At 39.1% G+C, this 24,799-nt stretch overlaps 1 protein-coding gene across 2 annotated transcripts; it reads left to right on the forward strand.

Annotated features, from left to right (window-relative positions):
• Positions 1-4,340: 4,340 nt before the first annotated feature.
• On the forward strand, positions 4,341-24,595 carry patz1 (POZ/BTB and AT hook containing zinc finger 1). Of its 2 annotated transcripts, XM_041780977.1 has the most exons (6): positions 4,341-5,944; positions 9,567-9,630; positions 9,726-9,897; positions 11,373-11,531; positions 18,388-18,591; positions 18,970-24,595. In XM_041780977.1, exons 1-6 carry the CDS (start codon positions 4,713-4,715, stop codon positions 19,449-19,451), a joined length of 2,313 nt encoding a protein of 770 aa, XP_041636911.1. In that variant the 5' UTR covers positions 4,341-4,712; the 3' UTR covers positions 19,452-24,595. The 2 variants fall into 2 exon arrangements, with proteins under 2 accessions (XP_041636911.1, XP_041636921.1); XM_041780987.1 differs by lacking the exons at positions 11,373-11,531; positions 18,388-18,591.
• The last annotated feature ends 204 nt before the right edge of the window (positions 24,596-24,799 follow it).

Raw genomic sequence — 24,799 nt, forward strand, 5'->3', positions numbered from 1 at the left:
TACTTTTTGATAGACTATCACTGACTGTTGTTTCTTTATTATTTGATGGGGGAAAAAATGCAATTTGTCTTCATAGTACAGCACCCCTAAACCAAACCTGTGCCTCAGTATGACATTTTTATCTGACCAGAATTTGATTTTATTGAACTGGTATCAAACCAATAAGGCCACTGAGAAAACTTCAACTGTGCTTTAGAGTGAAGCTTAGCTTGTGCATTCCTTCCAATTTTTCCAAATTTAAAAAAAAAAATGCACCCACTGTGCTGCTTTAACCAATTAATTGAGGTCTAGCCTAGAGTTTCCCAGACTTCAGTCTACTGCAGCCCAATCCGAGACATGAAAATCTTCTGGGGCCAGCCAAAACCCTGATACAGCCATAAGTCTCAATAATTTTCCTTTTATTTCTGATTATTTGATTCTAAAACTGAATTTTAATAAATGCTTTGCTTTCAGAGTTTGTGGTCACAAAGTACAATGAATGAGCCACTCAGATTTATTGTTTTGATCAGGCATCTGTAAAGTTACTTAAATTTTCTAATATTTGTTTCTTAAATGTACCTTGTGGCAAAAAAGCATCTTCCCAAGTGGCATTCATGTCTGAGGACTAGTGCTGTCAGAGTAAAGAAAAATCTAATTTAAGGCTTTGCAACTAATTGCATATGTTATTAATTTGAGGAAAAAACGTATTACTGGTAGATTTAAAGATGACACTAAGAAAATCAGGACATGCTTCTGGAAGGCCTCAAAACTTTCTATTAGCTTTTGAAACAAGAAAAGACCAAGGAACGATGGGTCCCCTTACTAGCCAATATGGATTTTGTCCATACAAAGAAATTAAGAGCACAGATCATTTTTACACGTGTTCAAATTAAAGTTAGAAAGCTACTTCAGCCGGTTCAGTGAACACATCAGTTTAATTGGCATACATTTTTAATTGTATCTTCCACCCCTGTGATGAATTAATCAAAATTAATTGCAAATTTTGACAACACTACTCAGAAGACGCTAATAAATTAAAATCTGAAAGCGAGTGTATAACAGAGTGTCACCAGTAAATCCAACACAAGTTAAACCATGACACTGGTTCCATACTTAAAAAACAAGCTGACATGAGTTCAAACTTCTGTTTTTGTTTTGTTACATTCGAGACCTCAAGTAATAGGCTAAGTATTTTATGAGCATTCACACATGATTCTTTTTTAATAACTGACTTTTAGGTGTTGCAAACGACCTATAGGGCCCACACTATTGGAAGCACCAGTCTAGACTTAAATCTAGAGCCAGATAAACTATATTGCCAAAAGTATTTACTCACCCATCCAAATAAATGAAATCAGGTGTTCCAATCACTTCCATGACCACAGGTGTATAAAATCAAGCACCTAGGCATGCAGATTGTTTCTACAAACATTTGTGAAAGAATTGGTCGCTCTCAGGAGCTCAGTGATTCCAGCGTGGTACTGTAATAGGATGCCACCTGTGCAACAAGTCCAGTCGTGAAATTTCTTTGTGCCTAAATATTCCACAGTCAACTGTCAGTAGTATTATAACAAAGTGGAAGCAATTGGGAACGACAGCAACTCAGCCATGAAGTGGTAGGCCACATAAAATGACGGAGCAGGGTCAGCGGATGCTGAGGCGCATAGTGCACAGAGGTCGCCAACTTTCTGCAGAGTCAATCGCTACAGACCTCCAAACTTCATGTGGCCTTCAGATTAGCCTTCAGCTCAAGGACAGTGCATAGAGAGCTTAATGGAATGGGTTTCCATGGCCGAGCAGCTGCATCCAAGCCATACATCACCAAGCGCAAAGCGTTGGATGCAGTGGTGTAAAGCACGCTGCCACTGGACTCTAGCGCAATGGAGACACGTTCTTTGGAGTAACGAATTGCGCTTCTCCATCTGGCAATCTGATGGACGAGTCTGGGTTTGGCGGTTGCCCAGAGAACGGTATTTGTCTGACTGCGTTGTACAAAGTGTAAAGTTTGGTGGAGTCGGGGATTATGGTGTGGAGTTGTTTTTCAGGAGCTGGTCTGGCCCCTTAGTTCCAGTGAAAGGAACTCTGAATGCTTCAGCATACCAAGAGATTTTGGACAATTCCATGCTCCCAACTTTGTGGAAACAGTTTGGGGATGTCCCCTTCTTGGTCCAACATGACTGTGAATCAGTGCACAAAGCAAGGTCCATAAAGACATGGATGAGAGAGTTTGGTGTGGATGAACTTGACTGGCCTGCACAGAGTCCTGACCTCAACCTGATAGAGCACCTTTGGGATGAATTAGAGCAGAGACTGAGAGCCAGGCCTTCTCGTCCAACATCAGTGTGTGACCTCACAAATGTGCTTCTGGAAGAATGGTCAAAAATTCCCATAAATACGCTCCTAAACCTTGTGGAAAGCCTTCCCAGAAGAGTTGAAGCTTTCATAGCTGCAAACAGTGGTGTAGCTAGGGATTTTGGGCCCCCAGAAAGAATATTACACACCCCCCCACCACCACCAGCTAGCCAAGTAACAAATGTTGCTTCATTTTACAAATATCATTTGCAATATGCATTTAAATGTTTTTCTGAACCATAATTACCTCCGCCATGGAGGTTATGTGATCAGGTGGGTTTGTTAGTTTGTTAGCAACATAACTCAAAAAGTTGAGGATGGATTTTGATGAAATTTCCAGGAAATGTCCGAAATTGCATAAGGAAGAACTGATTAGATTTTGGGAGTGATCCAGATCACCGTCTGGATTAAAGAATTTTTTTTAAGGATTCTGTACTATTGGGAGATGGGGCTAATGGCAGAGGTCTGTGCTGTTACCACTTTACACCAGGAGATGGCGGACATGAGTAACTTCAATCCCAGCAGCATTTGTGGGTGTGTTTCTATTCGAAGTTTTGCAATTTATAGAGTTTGACAGACGCACGCCCGGAGGAATAGAGGACTTTTCACCCTTTACCATGACTTCCAGTCGTCCAGTGAGACCATGGGTGAGACTGTCCGTGCATCTGTTGGCACCAGCAGGCAATGCTTCCATCATGACAGTTCACCTGCAGCGAAGCCAATGCTTTGCCTCACCGTGTTTCCACCCCACCGGGGAGGGAGTAATCGGCGAATGCCATGGTGGGGGGCACATGGGGAGAAATCCAGCAATATTTTAAAGGATTCTTCACTATTGGGAGATAGGGCTAATGGCAGAGGTCTGCGCTCTCTGAGTGCTTTTCTAGTTTATCTATGTATGAGAAATATTTTCACTATGGATCAGTTAAATTTAGTTGCATTATTTTGCAACACTGGACTACATCATTTGGACTTTTTTAAGGGAGGAGCAGGGCCTCCTCTGTATTTTATTTCACTCTATTCAATACAAATTTCAGTCTGTTGACCAATTTATTTGGTTGCTTTTGATTCAATTCAATTTACTTCACAAATATGAAGAAAAAATAAATAAAAACACACTTTTCATTGCAGGCTTCTTAAGGGCCCCTCCCTACTGTGGGCCCGGGTAATCAGTACCCTTTTCCCCCCCTGTGCTACGCCCATGGCTGCAAAGGGTAGACTGATGTCATATAATGGATTAAGAATGGGATGTCACTGTAGTTCATATGCGAGTCAAGGCAGGTGAGCGAATACTTTTGGCAGTATAGTGTATATCTGCTGGCATTTACTTGTTTCAAATATCCACTTCCAAGTCTTTCATTCTATGATCAAAAGCACATTTCTGTGCTTGGATATCAAATATGTTTGAGGTCTTTGAGAAATATTGCCCACATTTAATACCCCATTTTTGTCTTAAGTGTAGGGGAGGAGAGTTGCAATTACTCATGCTGTAATTGACTGTCAGTGGTGTCAATATGTACTGGTTAGTCAATGTCAGTACACAAGTCTTTCACTATTTTCCAGATTTCAAAGTGAAAATGATCATTATTACATTAAGGGACAAAGTAGCTGGATACTGCAAAAATTAGACATTAAAACTATTAATGTAATTTCTAGAGCACTAAAGACATTTTTCTTCCAAAAATGCATTAGTGGCATAGAACAAAATAGAATTTATAAAATGAAATGTACTTTCCTTGATAGAACCTGATAAATTGGTAAAGCTCATGCCTTAGTATGGCTATATTGACTCTGCTCGTGTTTGCCTACAGTAAACTTAAGTGATTTTAGTTATTTTTGTCATGTTAAGGTGACCTGAAGTGGGTTTTACAGTATAATATTTTACTTGAATATTGAATGGGCTGGCAGGCTGCGCTCGTGCTCAGTAAAGGAGCTTTATTCAGTGTTTGTGGTGGGTTGGGGGAGGGGTTTTATCACCAGACTAAGCAGGAAGAGACTTGCATGTTCATATTTTGGAGTATAAACAAGAAAGACCCCGTGAATGTTGAGCCTCCACTCCTCACATCGACTGGATTCACTGCAGGGGAATGACTGAGAGAAATATCCGTCAGTATCAAACCTCAGGGAGATATTTTTCACAAACAAGAGCGACCCCCACCCCTCACGAAACCAGGGTCACAGTTCACAGGAAGCTGGGGGGCTGCCATTTTTCGCTGCTGCTACTGCTAGCGTTTAACGGTAGATGCTAAATCGACGGGAGGGGCTGTTGGTTTAGGATTCTGAAACGTTAGCTAGCTGGTATCAAGTGTTAGATAAGGAAAGTAAAAATTCGTAATTTCTCCGACCGTTGCCGTTAACATCTATTGTTATTTGATGCATTCGGCATGGAGAAGGTAGCGGAGCCGTCTTGGACTTCTTCGTACACCTACCAGGTGAGCAAGCACAGTGCGGAGATGCTACACAACCTCAACGTTCAGAGGAAAGATGGAGGCAGGTTCTGCGATGTGGTCTTACGCGTCGGGGAGGAGAGCTTCCCCGCTCACAAAGCTGTGCTGGCGGCGTGCAGTGAGTATTTCGAATCGGTCTTCAGCCGCCAGTCGGAGGGTGACAGCGATGCTAAGGAGCTGGAGATGCACACCATTAGCCCCAAAGTTTTTAAAGACGTTCTGGACTTTGCCTATACGTCAAGGATTGTGGTGCGTCTTGAGTGCTTCCCGGAGTTAATGACAGCTGCCAAGTTTCTGCTGATGCGGTCAGTCATTGAGATATGTCAGGAGGTAATCAAACAGTCCAACGTACAAATTCCTGTCCCGACGTCGCGCGGAGCAGACGCCAGCCTCTTCCAGGCCACGGCAGCCACGGAGCTGGGTTTCTCCGTGGCACAACATGATCTTGTAAACGGAACGGGAATGCTGGTAAACGGTCGAAGCTTTGCTAACAATACACAAATGCATGTGGATGGAGGCGAAGACACTGCCGCCGTGTTATTAGAGGACGGCGGCGAATCGTCGGTGCCAGTGTTAGAGCCCGTGGAAGGACTGTCTGTTTCCCCGACAACGGAAATATCGGGGAGCACGTTTCAACACGACGCTGGCTCTCCTGGGTCGAAAAGAAGCAGGGGGAGACCAAAGAAAGGTGGCGGGGTTGTGGAAATTTTAAACTTTAACAATGATGCGCAGAAGGAAACTATATTGTTCCCATGTGGGACTTGTGGGAAGGCTTTTACAGAGGCTTCCCGCTTGAAGAATCATGAAGCGCAACATGGAGCTAACACCAGCGGTGTAAACAATGCCGGTGACAGCCTGTCAACAGCGGGCGGCATGTCTTTGATGTCTCAGCCTGGGGTGGTGGAAAACGGAGGGCTGACCATTGATAACGGCCGAAAACGGGAGAGGACAAGGCGGCATGTTGGTTGTGACATCTGCGGTAAAGTTTTCCGGGATGTTTATCACCTAAACCGACACAAGCTCTCTCATTCCGGGGAGAAGCCATATGCATGCCATGTGTGCGGGCTCCGGTTCAAACGCAAGGACAGGATGTCATACCATGTGCGGTCCCATGACGGGTCAGTTGGCAAACCGTATGTTTGCCAAAGCTGTGGTAAAGGGTTTTCAAGGTAGGTCTATCACTATTTACTATGAAAAATATTTGTTTATTGTTAGTTTTATAGACATAATACTATTATTCAAGGGTCTTTGCACAAATTAGTATGCATGGTTGTTTTAATAGACTGTATAGAACATGTTTTTCCTCAGTGATCCTCCTCCCGTATGATAAATCCGTAAACGGGTATTAAATTAGTTCATGCAGTCACCTATAATTGTGCAGCTAAGCTAAAGTGATAAAAGCAGGTCATGACAGTTCCTCATGAATGTTTTAATCCTTTTAACACCCAGACAAGGTACAGTCAGTATCACCTGCACCTGCAGCCAAATGGCTGGATCTAGTCCTAAAACAATTAAATGAGAAAAACATTGTTTTGATTATTATGAGTTAGTGTAAATCAATTGGCACTGGATGCTCAAGTGTGAGTTTCTCCTTGTATCAGCAATTTAAAGGCCACTTTTTTGCAAACATGAAATCCTAAGATTGGTGTTTACTTATATGTGGAGTTTCTGTGTCAAGAAAACAAGAGAACCTTTACACAGTGACTTATCATCTGTGTTACTTGCCTACAGCCACACAAACAGTCCTCCTAGAGTCAGTTTTCTCAGGCTCTCTCATAAACTCTCCATCACCCCCTGCTGCTTTGGGGGCTAAATACATGCCGATATAAGGTTCTTTAGTTTTTTTAACACTTTTTCATCATTTTACTTCTTCACTGCAATGGAGCACATATCCATCTGCTCTATAAAGCACCAACCTCAGTTTAGCAAAATTTGTCTGAATTTGAGCGGAGAGAGAAGCCTTGTAGCATTTATCTTGCTACTTCTGTCAGCAGTCACATCAATAAACGCCAGTCAACCTGTTCAACTGGCAGTCAAAGATGCCTATGCTACGACAATGGCCTCTACCATGTTTGAAAGATGATATGGTATTATTTGGATCATGAGCTCAGGGCCCTTTCATTAATTCATTTCATTTTTTAAAATAAAATGTTTGTGTCTTTCTCCATACTTTTCTGCTCCAAAATTTTGGTACAAGTTAATCTTATGTTTTGTCTATCCAAAGAGTCTGTTTCTAGACCAGGGGAGGCCTTTTAGATGTTTTCCTGTAAAATCACATCTGTCCTTCCTGCCTTCCTGTATTTATATTGGATCTCATATTGAGAACTCTTGTCCAACCTAAGCCATCAAATTTCAATATAACACTTTAAATCATCTCCGGACCTTTTATAAGCTTCATCTGTCTTGGTGTAATGAGGGAAAAGATCACACCATAACATGAAGGTGCTTGCCAGTGATTGTCCAAATATTTTGATCTACTGACAATGAAGGTACTGTAAAATGTCTGTATTATTCCTAAATATTTAAAGTCATAGTTTGTGAAACCGATTAAATTAAAGCTTAAAGTCCAGACCTCAGTCACATAAGGATTATTTAATTTCAGATTTATTGTAGTGGTGATCAGAAGCAAAATGATTAAAATTGTACCACTGTCCTCATGATTATAGACCTTACTTTAAGTCACAAATTGTTCAAAGCAACGTACCAAAATATTCTTAAATACAGTGCATTCAGAGCACATTAAGATGCCCCTTACTTTTTTATTTTGTTATGTTGCAGCCTGATGCTACAGTCATTTAAATTCATTTTTTTCTGATTTATCTACACTCAGCACTGTTAATTATAAAGTGAAAAACAAAATTTTAGAACTTTTGCAAATTTTATAAATGGAAAAAAATGAAATGTCACATTGACATGAGTGTTCAGACTGTATTGTACTAGTAAAGGGTACTTACTTGAAGCACTTTTGGTAGCATTGTGTGCGTAGGGTCTTTTTCATGTTGGAAGGTGAACCTTTGGCCCTGTCTGAGGTCCTGAGCCCTGAGGAACAGGTTTTCATTGAGGATATTTATGTACTTTGCTCCATTTAGCTTTCCTCAACTCTGACCAGTCTTGCAGTCCCTGCTGCTGAAAAACACCCCCACAGCATGATGCTGCCACCATCATGTTTCACTTTTGGGATGGTATTTGGCGGTTGATGAGCGGTGCCTGGTTTCCTCCGACATAATGTTTAGAATTGTTTACTGTTTTGGGCCAAACAGTTCAATCTTGGGTTCAACAGACCAGGGAATCTTGTTTATCACAGTCTTAAGAGTCCATTAGTTGCATTTTTTGCAAACTCCAAGTGAGATTCCATGTGTTTTGCACTGAGGAGGGACTTCTGCCCAGCCACTCTGCTTAAGCCCAGATCGCTGGAGGGCTTCAGTGATGGTTGTCCTTCTGGAACTTTGCCCCATCTCCACACAGGATCTTTGGAGCTCAGTCAGAGTGACCATTGGGTTCTAGGTCACCTTTCTTGCTAAGGCCCTTCTCCCCTGATTGCTCAGTATGGCTGAGTACCAAACTCTTGGCAAAGCCCTGGTTGTGCCAAACTTCTTGCATTTGAGAAATATGGAGCTCTTGGGAGCCTTCAGTGCAGCAGAATTTTTTTGTAGCCTTCCCCAGATCCGTGCCTGGTAACAATCCTTTCTCTGAGCTCTGCAGGCCATTACGTTGACCTTATGGCTTGATTTTTGCTCTGATATGCATTGTCAGCGGTGTAGCCTTCTATAGAGAGGTGTGTGCCTTTGCAAATCATGTTCAATCAGTTTAATTTACCACAGGCGAACTCCATCAAGGTGTAGCAACATCTCAACAACAATCAAGAGAAATGTGAGGCACCTGAGCTAACTTTTAAGTATTATTGCAAAGAAAGGGTCTCATATTAATGTCAAGGTTGTACTTCAGTTGTTTCTTTTTGCAACAAAAAATAAAAAATTCTGTTTTCACTTTGTCTTTGTGGAGTACTGAGCATGTATTAATGAGGAAAAAGTGTTTAATTCACTCTAGCATCAGGCAGCAACATAACAAAACTGAAAAAGGTGAAGGGAGTCTGAGGAGTACTGTCTGAATGCACTATATATATATATATATATTTATATATTTATATAGATAGATAGATACAACAAATACAGTTCTAAGATATATATATATATATATATATATATATATATATATATATATATATATATATATCTATCTATCTCACAGAATTTCTGCCAAAAAATTGCATTGGTCCAGTCTCAGTATAGTAACTACTTTGAGTTTAATTATTCTTAAAACATCTCCTGATTCCCCTTTTTCCTAATTGTTTTTATTTTAGATAATATTACATTTGTAGAAATGTCTTTAGACTACAACATTTGTATTTTTTGTCTTTAATACCTCAATTTTTGACATTCTTCATTCATCTGTTATTTTACTGACTGATTATTATAGTGACCAGCAAACATTTTATAATTATTAACCCCAAAGTAACATTTTTGCTTTTATTTTTACAACACAGTGGCAGCAAAAAAAGTAGTATGACAGGTAAACATTTAGACATCTAGGAAATATTCAATGTTTTTAATATATATTGCTTTGAACATACATTCAAACCTTTTTGGGGGGTTCTTAATATCTAGTAAATAATTTAAAAAGATAAAACCAATGCCTGAATTCACTTAATGTGTATAGCACCTGCAGTAGCCTAAAGTGTAAATGATTTGTATCAGATTTATTTGACACATGCTATTTATTTTGTCCTTCCAGACCAGACCACCTGAATGGACATATCAAACAGGTTCACACTACAGAAAGACCCCACAAGTGCCAGGTAATAAATAAGAGCCAATGATAATAGTCTAAGTTTTGTGAAAACCCAAATCTCATGATTGTTAAAAGGATGTTGAAATGTTCTGTGTGTTTCAGATCTGTAATGCCTCTTTTGCCACAAGAGATCGTCTCCGGTCACACCTTGCATGTCACGAGGACAAAATTCCCTGCAAAGTTTGTGGCAAGTTTCTGCGAGCTGCCTACATGACGGACCACCTCAAGAAACACAGTGAAGGGACACATAACTACTGTGGCATTTGCAACAAAGGTAATTTTTAAAAGTACCTCCACACAGCTGCAGGTCCCCTCTGAGCAAACTGTCCCATATCGAGACAGATACTGACAGATGTGGTTTGCTCTTCCTGGTTCCACTTTGAACTGAGCAGCACCAGACGGCTATGTCAGTGAAGCGCTCTCTTTGAAAAGGGGGGGGGGGGGCACTTGATGTTTAGTCATACCAGTGTCTGTCTGAGCACTATATTTGTAGGCTACTGCTGCTATCACCTCGATCTTAAAAGGGAGGTAGTATTTTATTTGCAAAAACTGGCATTTGTTGTATAAAGAAAGAAGCATACATATTGTTTCCCAGACACATGACAAAGCATAAAACCCCTTATATTTACACTACAGTGTTACACCATTGCAGAAGCAGTAGAGGGTTAAATAAGCATACCAGGAACAAACATAGGACACACACAGAAGGTTGGCCCATCCCCTGTCTCTGATTCTGTTTTGCCTCTATTTCTACCTCAGGTACTGGCTCATTGACAGACTAGATTTGCTCTGTCAGTTGTCCTCCACACGTGACATTAAGGCACGGTGTATCAGGCATAATTGTGCTGCCTTGAACAGGCAATGTAAAGAGGCAAATGCCTTGAATGAGGGCATCTCCCCTTGTCTTTATGGGGGTTAAAGATGCATTTCAATTCATCAAAGTTAATTGACTTGAGTAGAATATTGTGCAACTCTGGAGTCCTACTCTGGTCAAACTATGATCACCTTCTGGTGGTTGCCACTCAAATAATTCTACATTATTGCTTATGTTGAATAATGGTAAGAGTAAATGGCATTCCAGGGTATTTGATATTGGTAAAAGTTTTGTTCTTGATCCTATTTGGCCATTAATTGTGTCCATGAACACAACAAACTACTTTTTTCTCTGGGATTTGGTTGTACTTTTTGTTTTTGTTTTTGATAATTGATCCCATCTTTCTGTACAAGAAACAAAGGGAACCCTTTTGTATCCAATACAGAAAAAATGAAATGCTCAATAATGTGACTAAAATAGTACACTGTGTAGGTTAATGGCAGCATACTAGAACTAGATCAGAAGAGCAGATCTAAGTTAAAAGATATATAAGTTTAAGTATTTTCCAGTATGAAACTTGTATTGTTTTTTCTTGATTAAGTTAGATGGAATAAAACCAGATTTTGTCCCTGTAGATGTATCAGTTAATGGAAAACTGAAACAAAGATAAAACTGCGTTGATTTGTTCTCCAGCAGAATCTTTTCCCAGTGTTCATCACAGTTTACTGGCACCCTACAGGAATTTAGATTTTTTCCACTTGTGATGCTCACTGTAGTGAGATAAAGACAGAGCGATGAATAGCATCAAACCAATCACAGCATCACTCTAAGCTTCAAAACCTATGAACTTGTCACCACCCAGCAGGAGTTCCCTTCATAGTCAAGGCCTCGAGTGTGTCAAACAACTGCCTTGTTCTCTGTTCTTCTGGTCCCAGGTTTCTCCACTGCGTCCTACCTTAAGGTGCATATAAAGACACACCATGGCTCTCCTCTGCCCCCCTCTACCACAATGCATACCTTCCCTGAGCCAAGGGGGGAGCTGCAGATGCACAACGGCACCCCTTACCACATGGGACGCCAGTGCTCAGTGGAAGGCAAGCAGCCGCCCGCCCCGTCCCCAGTGTTCATGTTTCTGGCTTTTGTTTGCTCTGCTGCTTTTTTAAGAAACATGCTGCTACATCTTTGTGTATGTTTAAAAAAAACAAGCATATGTATACATTAGCCTCTGCTGCCAAGCTTGTTCACGTTTGCTGTTGAGCACTTTCATACGCTGGTTGTCTTTTTGATGGTGACTGGAAAACACCTCTTTCTGCATCAAATATTTTAGTGTAAACTGCAGATTACATAAGCAGAATGTGATCAGGCATGTAGTCAGTGTTGGTAATATCAGAATGTTTTCTGAAGTTTGGTTTACTCATCTCAGGCCTAGATTGGTGAGGTGTTTTCTGCTGGGGTGAGCTGATGAGTAAATGTTGGAAGGCTCAATGTGAGCTAGAGTGAGAGGGTGGGGGGCATTTGTACCATGGCCAGCATGCAAACTGTGCACATAATGAAACTGCCTCATTATGTTTTCTGTTTGGAGATATATTTTATAGCTCTTTTGTTGATATGGGGAATATGTCAAACTACATGTAACACTGATGTGAAGGCAGAAATGGTCATAAAGAGTCAGACTTTGTTGCTTCATCTGCCAATTCCAAAACATTGTTTTTATTCATTATGTCCTACTTCATGAGCTCTTCCCACCCCTATGCCTGTCCAACAGAGATAGTCCTCCTCTGTGAGATGCATGTGTTAACAAGCAAATAAAGATTTCAGGGGCAGCCTCAATTTTTCAGGAGTGCAGTTTTGAAAACAGCTAAGAGATTCATTAGGAAAAAAAAATCATATGAAACTATAACTTCAGTGCTGTGAAAAAGTATTTACCCTTTCCTGATTTCTTATTTTTGAAACATGGAACAGTTTTAAATCATGAAACCAATTTTAATATTAAATAGAGATAACAGGAGTAAATACAAAATGCAGTTTTTAAATGATGATTTCATTTATTAAGGGAAAAAGTCCTCCAAACCCATGTGGTCCTGTGTGAAAAGTAGTTGTCCCCTAAACCTAATAACTGCTTTTGTGCATCCCTTGGCAGCAACAACTGCAAGCAAGCTTTTGAGATAACTGCCGAAGAGTTTGTCACATCACTGTGGAGGATTTTTGTCCCACTCATCTTTAAAGAATTGTTTTATTTTTGCCACATTTGAGGGTTTTCAAGCATGAACAACCTTTTTAAGGTCATACCATTAGATGCAACTCTGGACCTTGACTAAGCCACTCCAGAACCTTCATTTATTTGTCTTTGTATAGCCTTTTAGCGGTAGATCTTTTTGGTTTCTTTAGGCTCATTGTCCTGCTGCACAACCCGGGAGTGCTTGAGCTTGAGGTCACAAAGTGATGGCCAGACATTCTCCCTCAGTATTTTCTTTTGGAGAGTTAAACTTATGGTTCCACCAATCATGGCAAGTGTTCCAAGTCCTGAAGCAGTGAAGTAACACCAGACCATCACACTATCACCACCATGTTTGACTCTTGGTGTGACATCCTTCTGATGAAATGCTGTGTTAGTGTTATGCCAGATAATCGGATGTACACCTTCCGAAAACTTCAACTTTTGTCAGTCCACGGAATTTTTTTTTTTTTCAAAAGTCTTAGGGATCCTCAAGTTGTTTTTGACAAATTTGAGACGAGCCTTTGTGTTCTTTTTGATCAGTAGTTGTTCACCTTAGAGCATGGATGGCAATTTTGCCTCTTCTTGTTGAATCCTGAACACTGACCTTAACTGAGTCAAGTGAGGCCTGCAGGTCTTCATATGTTTTTCTGGGTTTTTATGACCTCCTGTATGAGTGACAGCACCTGTGATCCTTGCAGAGACTGTAAATCTCCTTGTGAGGGCTCTTAGCTTGCTGAGTGAGGAGGCTGAAATGTTGGGAATGCATGTTTACTGGGTCAAAACAAAGACCAGGGCATTTGGGGATGCCTTAGATGCTGCAAGGGGTGTGTGATAAGGCGATCTCAGGTTGTGAAGAAATAGAATGTATTGGCGATCTGCTTAATCTGTTTTATCATAGGATCGGCTCTACTACTTCTTGCTCTTTGCTGCCCCCCCATGCAGCGGAGCCTTACATTTAAAGTGAAAGTGAAACTTAAGATTTAGTTCTCATGACGATTTCTAATTCTTATACGAAGCTTCGTCTTGGTTTTCTGAACCATCAGTGTGGAAAAAAAATATTTATTTGCACAATCTGCACAGGGAAGAGAGATGAAGCATACCGCGGTCACCGGAGTAAAGTGTTTCTGAGGCAGATAGCCTACTGTTGTAACTGATACAACAGTTCTGCTTTCAATTACTATCTTCCAAGTTATTTACAAGCCTTTCTACCTGGCAAGTAAGCGTCGGGATAAAACAGTCACGAGTGAAATGTTATAACATCAGCGTCTTTTTACGGAGGGAGACAGTGATGTCCACGAAGTCCAGACATGGATCCTTAATAGAAAATGTTTTAAACAGTAAAATCATTGATTTACATGCATTTCTTTTGCCTACATTCACACCGCTGCAGCACGTAATCTTGCCTTTCCTCCTCTTCTCTCCTTCATTGTAAGCAGCAGGCAGGTGCCAGAGTGACACGTTTATGTCACTGCTCATCACAGCCTTATTCAGAGCAGAATAAAAATCAGAATTGTGTTAAAATAACATACAGTCACTACTTAACTGCATAACCACATGTCTCAAAAATTCATCAAATATGTGTCATTTTTATATGTTTGTCATATTTTTATTTTCTTCATTTGGCAGTCTGTAAACAAGGCTGAAGTAAATGTGATGTTAAATTGCATACTGTATGAACAGGCTACTTGTTTAAAGCTTCAGCTGCAGGAATTCTTTTTGAGGACCATATACTGTAAAATTCAAATCAAAGTGTCTAAATGTGCTTAATAAACAGTAAAGTAGATTTTAAAACACAGACGAAGACACATAATAATTCTAAAGTGATGCAGAAAATTTAGAAATTGGTTCCAGAAGACAGAATAAATCAGAATGCAGGAGAATAAATGTTTGGAACTTTAATATATATATATATACACACACATATATACACACACACACACACACACACACACACACATATACATGTAATGCATTGGCCAACAGGATGGTACAGAAGAAATAGAGAAAATCAGAGAAAATGTTGTTTTTTTTCTGGCCACTAACTTGCAAATTTGTCTTAGAAATTTAATGAAAAAAAATCGTGATAAAATTGAGATCGTCTGGCCATAAAAAATTGTGATATGATTTTTTTTTTCCATATCGCCCACCCCTAGTCATGAGTTTTTTGTTCCTTGGTCCTCCCTGTCTTTCTATAATCTATTGAGACCTGGATGCTTTTGATGGCCAGAGTGCTAAATAAACACTGGGGCCAGGGACCCCAGTGGGCATCAAGGCAGGGTCAGCTGGGAGGATACCTGGAGAGATACCATTGTTCACTGGAGTCCCAAAGCCTTAGAAATTGCTTTGTAACCCTTTCCAAACTAATAGATGTGTATGACTTTGTTTCTCACATGTTCTTGAATTTCTTTAGATGGTGGCATAATGTGTTGCCTTTTGAGATCTTTTAGCTTACATTACTTTGTCAGACAGGTTCTATTGAAGTGATTTCTGGAATCAACAGGTCTGGCTGTCATCAGGCCCGGGTGTGGCCAGTGGAATTAAACCCAGCTTTGAAAAAAAATATATATCGAAAATGAAATCATGAAAATTAATGAACTTATCACTGCGCTTTGTATTTACTCCTGTTATCTTTGTCTACTACTAAATTGTCATATTACTGAAAAATATGCAAAAAATAAGAAATCAGGAAGGGAGCAAATACATTTCCACAGCACTGTAATTACAACATTCTGTAGTTTGGCTGGTAAAGACCCTGTAAACCCTATACTTTAAAGTTATTTAGATTGAGACATAATTCTTTTGGATGCTTTGAATATAGAATATTTTGTGCACATAAATTTGAAGTTTTTCTGAGTACAAACAGTAGCGGAACACATGCAAGTTGTCTAGCCATTACAGTTGTTGATTCTGACTCATGTCCATAAAAGAAGTTAGGGTGCTGTGCCACTTTTGCTTCTTTTTCTTTGGATTTGTGTGTGTTTGTCCAGCATGGCCATGGCAAACAGTGTCTGTTTTTGCTTGGCTGGTCGATCAGACAGTTGTTTAAAAAAGCAATGTTGCATGATCGTTCTTATGTGTGCTCCATTTGCCCGGGGTTCATTGAAACTTTTGTAATTGTGCTGTCTTTGTGGAAGAAGCAGTGAAATAGAGACAGTGCACTGTGAACTAAACTGTGTGCCTCAGGAAAAACAGTGACAGTGTTTAGTGAATGAGTGCAAGAGATTTGAAAAAGGTATCATTAAATCATTAAAGCCGATCATATCCATGTGTTTGAAACTGCATCAAGGTGAATAATCTGCTGCAGATGCAATTACCACTTACAGAAATTAAGAGATATTTAGTGTCCTTTTTGAGCTAGACTTATTCTGAAAAATGATGCAAGCCTCTAAAAATGTGATGTAGTCTCTGTCAGTAAAAAAATGACTTATTAGATAATTATCATTGGGGAAATTTTTAGAAGTAATTTGGTCTTTTTGATGTCTTGCCTTGCTGGGAAAACTATTCCCTGTCCTGTCCTTTATTTTGACAGGACAGGGAATAGAGAAGAAAATCCGGGCAAGAGAGTGGGTGGAAAATGGCATGCAGTGGAGGAGCCGCAGTTTGAATTTGTTCCTGAGCCGCCAGCTTTTAGGACTAAAGCCATTCTACATAGGAGTCAACCTAATTGTAATATCATCAGCGCCCCAAAAATGTAATCTTAAATTAAGCGATGCACTTATCCAGCTATTCAAGTGCCAATACTGATTTGATACCTTTTTTGTTTATTCGTTTGGTTGTTTTTTTTTTTTTGGCATCTGTCTGTAATGATACCAGTGTTAGATTAATATCCTACTATATATTCCTTGTTGTGAAGAAGAGATTAGGAACTATTTATGTGCTGTAAAGGTTTCCCTAGTTTTATAAAACTACTCTAAATAAATACATAGAAACTAAAATTAGAGTCCAAAATTAACTGACTCTCTCTACTAAATGTATGCAGTAACTTTTAAGTGTTTGTTTAGGGCAGCATCAGACTTCATTCCATTTTCCCCATGAACCAATAAAAAATGAGTAGATTACACATTTAGTTGTGAGGTCATTCTGTGACGATAACCTCCCGTTATTGCTTCTGGTATGAGTTTGACATGACTGGAAGAATTCATGTCACTATATTAGAAATGTTTATTGGAACAGCAGCTTGATTCATGTAGAGCTGACTATAGGTTGAAGGCAGCTGACTATGTCTTTGAACCACAAGGTCCAGGGAAACTTTGAAACAAGAAAAACTGTAGTCAGTAAGTAAACACTTTTTAAAGTAAACGTTATTTGAAATCTTACATTAAAAGGCAAACACTGATTACATTGACTAGGTCTGAATAAGAATATAATGCCTTTTAATCTTAAACAGATGTCAGTCATTTCTACCCCTCATGATTTTAGTATAGTTTTAGTGTGTAAGAAGTCCTTACACTTTAGTCAAAAATGCTAGCCAAACTGAATCTGCAGCAAATCAAACTCTCATGTTCTATTCACCATGCACAATACTGCTGAAAGGCAAAGGAGCTACAGATTCACTTTACCTAACAGCTCCTGCTCTCTCATATCATGGATTCTGAATGTCCGACCAAAACTAAGATAAATTTAAATGCACTTTTCATCAAGCCCCTTATCATCCAAGATCTATTTTTAGCTTGTCTTTGTCTCATCTTCTTCATGGGAAAAGGTAGTCAACTAACATTTTCAGTCATAGTTTTTGGTCGCTGAAATCAACTCTAGATTGGAGTGGCAAAGCTCATCAAAAATGAGCTAAGAGAACAGAAATGGGATACACTCTTGGTCACTGGTCAAAATTGTGTACTGTCACTATTTTTACTGCAGTTTTCCTTTTTTGAGACAAGAAAGTTGTGTGTAAATGCAGCACCTTATTTAAATTGAATATGCTTTTCTCACAGGTGTAGTCTGGGAGAACTGGTTTAACACATTGCATCAGTGAGGATTATCTGTTTTTACAGTATGCTAGTGCTATAACAGCATCAGCAGGGCCATAGAGATAAAGCTAAAATACAACTGGCCATTACTTCTGTCAGAGTGGTAATACTGTTATTTCTGTGGTATGAAGAAACCACTGGCACTGTTTTCAAAAGTTTAATTTTGTTGCATGGGCCAAGGAGACATCAAAACATTATGGATTAGGTCTACTGTTGTTAGTATTTCTTGAGTCTGCTTTATAGTCGATTAATAGTTGATTCAAATCCCTACATGAGCAATAAGAATGTATCCAGTAATAGATCCTGACAAACACAGGCTGTAATTGCAGGCAGATGTGAATATCTATCTGAGAATGAAGTGCTTTTGGCTTTGGTTTAGATGTGTACTCCTCGATTATCTTTCTAGTTTTTAATCTTTAAAAAATTGCACCTGTGTTTAACCAGTCAAAATTTACACTGTGAGAAAAGTCCGTTCTCAAGTACCCCATTTAACAGTGTTTTATTAGATTGATTTAGCTCATTAGTCATATAGATGATTCACATTCAGGGCTTTTGCACAAACGCAGCCATGACAGTTTTAGTAATAGGATCCAGTCATCGTAGCTTCATTTAAACATGTCAAGCTTATTCCATTTACAGGCAGCATTTTAAACACTAGTGATGAAATAAAGGTGATGAAATGAAGGTAATTCTGTTCACATGGTCTCCGCCCGCCTGTTATGTCTGCCCCTCCCCCTCCTCTCTCCCTGGCCGGGTGTCGTGCAGACCTGTGCGCCAGTCGCCAGCTGTTTGTCACCTCACCTGAGGCAGAGGGTCGCTTTCATGGACACCCAGCTCTTCCCCAGCCCGGCCCTCCAGCTTTGGGCCTGCAGCCTGAGCTGCTCACGGGGAAGGCAGGTGGGGCTCCATATTTCTGGGAGTGTCGCTCTGGCGGGCTGCCTGGCTTCCCCGTCCATGGGCCGGTCACAGGTCAGTACAGTCTAGCAGGAGGTGGGTGGGGCCAGTGGGCTAGCACAGGCAGTTTTTTAAACAAGCAGAGCAGGACTGTCAGTGGGTACTGGGCAAATGGAATTATATAGATGTCTGTAGTTTAATGTTGTATCCACAATTTGAAGCAATTGTGTTGGTATTCTTTACTTTATGTAGTGTTTGATGGTTAATAAGTGCCACAACTTTTGGTACTTATTTTTGGGACTTCCTTAAAGTGTTCTTAGGTAAAATCTCTGCAGGACCATGCAGTTACTTGATTAAAATAATGTTGACAAAACCTGTTTAATAAAACATTTTTATTCATTTTTGCCTCCTTTTCCCCTCTCTCCCTTCTCTTTGTCTTAATTTTTACCACAGACGGACAGGAAAACATCGGAAAATGTCCTCACCTAGAATCAGAAGAATCGGATCCTTCATTTGGGGAATTACCCAACAGTGACGAGCTTAAATCTCCACAGAAACCAGACGGGCCGGAGCTTGAAGTGCCCTCTTTAGCCTGTAATGGAGCCTCTGCTGGGGGGTTGGGGTCTCCAGAAGGATCAAAAGCCAAGACAACAGACCCCGAGAAAAAGTTTATCTGCCCCATCTGTGGCCAGGCCTTTCGTACCAAATCCTACCTCAACAAGCACCAGCACAGAGTTCACAAGGCGCAGAAGGCCCAGGGCGTTTCTGGGTCGAGCTTAAACGAGCTGGCCCCCTCCCTGACCTCCCCCTTCTCTACTCAACAAAACATGTCTCTGCTCGAGTCGTTCGGCTTTCAGATAGTCCAGTCTGCGTTTGCCTCCTCACTGGTGGATGCAGAGGCGGGTCAGAGTGGACTCGACTTTGGAGGGAAGTGACAGATTTCCTTCATTTAAAGCAAAGCCTTTCATTTTTAGGACAAAGCCGGGTCGCCCACAGACGATGCTCTGTATATGGGAATAACTTTGCCTCAAGACTACTTTTCTGTTTCTTCACATTGCTTAATGTGTTTGTGATTATCTTTTGTTTTGTCACAGACTGCCATACAAATCTTACATTTTCTACTTTTCAGAGTCTGAAAAGTGTGTTGATGGTGTTTAAGTTTCCTTTAAAATGAAACATGAAGGTTTAATTTTCCTTTGCTGATATGGATCTGTTGAAGTTCTGTTGAAATCTTTGCTTTGGTATAATTGAGCTTTCTTAGATGCACAAACATTTTTTAATATGCGGTATTTACGGAAGGCTTAATTCCAGTTAATTACTGACAATTATTGTGAATTTTATATTTATGTTCCCTGTGTTTAAAGAAGGGTATTTTTAAGAACATGGATTTAAATTGCCTTTTATTCTGTTGCAAGTTTTCCTTGAATCATTCCTAACAGGCTCACAGCAATTTCATTACACATTTATCATGAGCTTTTCTGAGGCTTCATAAGGACCTGAAAAAAGTTATTATTTAACGTATCATAGTTAAGAACACATTTTAAAACGTATATAGATCAGAATTTCACTTGCAGCTCATCAGACACTAAAAGCTGATGATCTCAGATAAAACAAAAAAATTAATAAGCTACCTCAAAGAAGTTAATATGATCATAGATGAGTAAATACTTTGTTAGAGCTGAAGAATAAATCAAGGCAATCTGACGTAAAAGCCAGCAGCAGTGTCTGCCAGATAAATTCAAAGTGAAATAGACTGTCTCTTAAAGGTACAGTGTGTAATATTTAGCCAAGTAGAATTTAGTGAGACAAACATGGTAAAAATTAAACAAAATATAAGTCGGTGTCTAATCTCCTAAATATGTTTTTTTTTTCTAATTTGAATACACCTTTTATTTATACATGGGGAGATTCCCCTTCATGGACTCCGCCATCTTGAATTTTTGCATCCTGCATGTTTCTACTTTACCACAGAAGGGACCAAATAGTAGATATCTTTTTTTTTTTTGAAATTCATCTTATTGCCATGGTTATTATCAGAGCTGGGCAGGGAAATCTAGAATCTGACTGTTTGATGTTTTTTATGTTCACCAATTTTACACACAGCACCTTTAAAGTCCCTGTAAAAAACCAAACTTTGTGTCTTATCACACTAGATATGTTGGAATCTATGTGTGACTGAATTTTGATTTAGACTGTTAGATCGTTGTTCACTTCTTTTCTGGCTTGGTTAAATTTGGGCAAGGCAATAATCTGGGCCATTGACATCACCAGCCTTGGTGGGGAATTAACCACCCCCCCCTCATTCTACAGTGATATTGAATCATGAGCATTTCGTTTCGGTACAATCTGATGTTAGCCAATGTCACTGCCTTCATTGAAAGTTAACAGCCAGCTACATGCTGTGTTTTTTGGTCATTGTGAGGTAAATTTCCCAAATCTGTCAGCCACAGTGGCCTACAGGTCATTAAAAGTATCGTGAGATTTGTGCCAGAAAACAGTAAATTTAATCCCCAAATTCTGTCTCTCTGCTCTGGCACAGAGTTAGGCAGCTGCGCTCTGCTCAAAAGCATTTTTTTCAAATCTGGGAGGGTCGTATTTCTTGTTAGTGGGTGTGGCTTCGGCTCGTTAAAACCAATGCCCACATGGTTCTGGCCAAAGGATCCCCACATAACCCTCACGCTGATTAAACATATGTTAACTGCCATTTGTACTCCTAGATGCTGTATTTTAAACTCTTCAACCTAAATAGAAGCTCTTGTCCAATTGAGTGTGGTTTCTTACTTTTTGTGATCCTTTGAGCAGTCAAATAAGAAGCCCTCTGTGCTTTTTCTGAGATTGTGGTCAGGTTCACCATTCATGTTTTCTGGCAGCTGTATTCGTCACCTTTTGTGGGAAAAAAATCTTTAGTTTTGTCCTTAAACTCTACATGCTTTGTTATCAGATGACGCTTTAGCTTGGCGGGCTTCACATGAAGACACACAACACATTATGGTCTTCAGTCACTGTTCTCAGTAAAACCAAAATCGAGATAGCAGTCATCATATTTACTCAGTTTAGCTGGTTCAGGCCTAGCATCACTTTGTGAAGTGGACACACTTAAATATTTATTCATTGTTGCTAGCTTGACCTGCACACCAAACGCGTCCTAAGCAAAGTGAGTAATGCATGACGAGTGATAGATTTATGTGATATCTTACAATCATATCTGAGTTTTTATTGGCCCAAAGCTGACGTATGTGGGAGTAATTGGTTTAGTATGGTTGTTTATGGCACTGTGGTCCCTTTATGTATTTATCTGCTTTTGAATGACATGGCATAACTTTAATAATTTATTTTAAATTATTTCGCGGACCCCCAGGGATCCCTGGACTCCAGTTTGAGAACTACTGGTGTAAAGAACTGGATAAAGAGGCGCCATTTTGTTCACAGGGCGTAGCAAAATGAACGCAAACTAAAAGTTCTTGCAGGACCTGTAGATATTTTATTTGATATTATTGGATTATTATTTTTCCAGACATTAATGGTATCTTAATAGTATTAATAGATCTCACTCAGTAGTAAGAGCTACTGTAAACAGAATGTATTTTTTGCATAAAAATGATTTTTCATGGATAAATTGTTTCAGATCTTTTAAAATGTGTCTCTAAGCGTGCTGTGAGCTTGTTAGGAATGAGCCATGTATACCCCTTTGTGTTGACAAGGTTTCCAGCTCTTATATGTTTGGTGTTTAATCAACCGTGTATATTGAACAGGGACCAAGGTCAGGTATATTTTCAGTATCTATTTTGAGAAATGTAGAATCTATTTTATTAACTTATTCATGCCCTCGGTTTTGTGTACAGTTCTTTTTTAATTGTGCATTGATTATCTTGTGATTTGAGGTTTTTCACTCAAAATTATGTTAAATGGAGATGTGTGCTTTGTGTGTGTTTTGTAGCAGCTGAGGGTCAAATGTTGGAGTCACACCCACATCCTTTACCCTTTGGACCGACCATATCTAATGCAACTTTTATGTCATTATTAGGGTTATTTCAGTCATACTTTTCATCACATGCAACTCCTGTTGTGCTTTTTGATGTGCTTTAGGTAGATGACATACTCTGTTTGCACTGCTGGTCGCTAGGTTTGGGTGTGTGTTATCTATCAGGGTGTCTTACTCTGAGTATGAATTGAATGAAGATTCCTGTGATGAGGACAAGCTTAATGGAAGAGTTCCTCAAATCAAAACACAACAGGAGCCTATGTTTCATCTAAGATTTTTGTTGTTATGCATTGAAATGAAAATAGTTCTATAATCAGCCTATAAAAACAGACAGGTTATTTATTATGATGATTTTCCTATAGTTAGTGTAATTTGGCTTTCTTAAAACAACCTAAAAAACAAACATGGGCTGCCTTCCAAAACCATAGCTCTTAACAGTCTTTAGACTTGTGTTTACAGAAGTACAAAATTCACACAACAGTTGGTTTTCCACAGGTCTTTTACTTGTGTTATGAAATCTGTACCATTATGTAAATCAAACCCAGGCCCACAGAGAAGGACTTTAGCTGTATGTGTGTGAATGTGTGATGATTGCTTTGTAAATTCCTTGTGTTTGATTAGTGTTTCCTTCTTTCTGTTTTAATTATTATTTGTGAGTGATTAAGTCTGTTAAATTCAGTACATTCCTATATTATTTATGGTTCTGTTGTGATTGTAACAAGTGTATATACCATTCACATACACATTCTATTGATATAAATATATATATATATAAATATATATGACCCAGCCAATATGATCAGTGTTTGTCAATGGTGGTCGTGTACATATAAACATGTTTTTGTTGTTGTCCATCATGTGGAGGGATGTTAAGTTATGGCTGCATGTGGTAATATGCGAGCTGAGCTGAGGACTGAATGTCGATCACTGGTTGGCGGCAGTTCAAAGTTTCACTGTTCACTGAGCTGTCTCTCATCTTTGACCAAGTTTATTTTTGTTCCTTTTTTGATCCACTCTGCACTGTTTACTCCTTTAAAACAAAGAAGGGTCGTTTGTGTTCTGTAGTATTGGAAAGAAGTGCAAGATGCTGTAAGGAAATTAGTGTTTTTTTCTTCACTGGGATGTTTGATTTTCTCGTGTTGGTACTCGAGATATTTTCAAATGGTTAATTTTAGGCCTAAACATTTTGCTTTCTGCTTTTTGGTCTGTTGCAAAGTGCCTTCCAAACACTGATTGTGCACAGCAGTGGATTAAAAAAGGTCCTCTTTTCTAAAAGGTTAAGAGTTGTACAGAGTGACTTGCATTGACACTTTTGTATAAAAACACACAGAAAATGTACAATATGTTAACTTGGTATTTTATCATCATACTCAACAAGATTGCTCCTAAAACATGAGAGCTACATGTTTTGTTATATCGTCTTTGGACATATTTCAATATAAGCATACTTTTCTATAGATATTTGTTTTTGTACTCTGTTATTGAGTCTCATCTCTCTTGTTGGTACAGAGATGAGCAGCTAATAAACTGCAATTTAAAAAGAAAAACTAACTTCTTGTTCTTCTCGTTATTTTCCCTTTGTTTTTAGATTGTCAGCACATGCAGTGCCTTTAAAAAGTATTCGCTAAGTTACATAAACATTGAAAAGGTAAACTGAAATTGAAACATTAACATCAGTTTAATATAACTATCTGAAATGAGTGCTTTAAACTTAAAAAAAAAATTCAAGGTTAATTTTTCCAAGTTTTTCTGTTTTTGATCTCTGTCTTAAAGAACAGGTGTCACATTTAAGTATCTATTTTGTTCTTGTAGTTTATGTTTACACAATACCAAATGGTTAATGAAGTGTTTTGTATAATCATTTAAGTTAATCTACAGTATTTTCAGTGATAAAGTAAAATTAAATGCACGTGTAACACTTGCATTGTTATTTCTATCAAAATATGTTTCTCCCATCGTGATAAAGTAATAGAAATGACAGTTTATCAAATTAAAAAAAAAGAAATCTCATGATATATAACCAAGATAATCTCTGTTTTAGCATTGAACACACACAGGATGAGATGTTATTTTTTTGTCATTATTTGTACAGTTTAAAGAAATATGAGCTGTTTGGAAATTGTGACCAATAAAAATATTCTTTATTTAGCAAAGATTTACCTTGATTTTTTTCTTATGTCAATTCCTTTCCTGGAGCTAACTCTGCTCTCCAGTCCAGCCATGTGCTCCTCTGTCACGTGACTACTGCTGTGGTTTCAAGTACACAAACCCTAAAAAAACCTCCCTAGAGGTATATTTTGT

The sequence above is a fragment of the Cheilinus undulatus genome, linkage group 3 (genome assembly GCF_018320785.1).
Source record: "Cheilinus undulatus linkage group 3, ASM1832078v1, whole genome shotgun sequence".
Classification (NCBI taxonomy): Eukaryota; Metazoa; Chordata; class Actinopteri; order Labriformes; family Labridae; genus Cheilinus; species Cheilinus undulatus.

Coding starts and splice junctions, on each gene's coding strand:
- patz1 (XM_041780977.1), top strand. CDS start 4,713: ATGGAGAAGGTAGCGGAGCCGTCTTGGACTTCTTCGTACACCTACCAG. Junction 5,945..9,566: donor TGTGGTAAAGGGTTTTCAAG/GTAGGTCTATCA, acceptor TTGTCCTTCCAG/ACCAGACCACCTGAATGGAC. Junction 9,631..9,725: donor AAAGACCCCACAAGTGCCAG/GTAATAAATAAG, acceptor TGTGTGTTTCAG/ATCTGTAATGCCTCTTTTGC.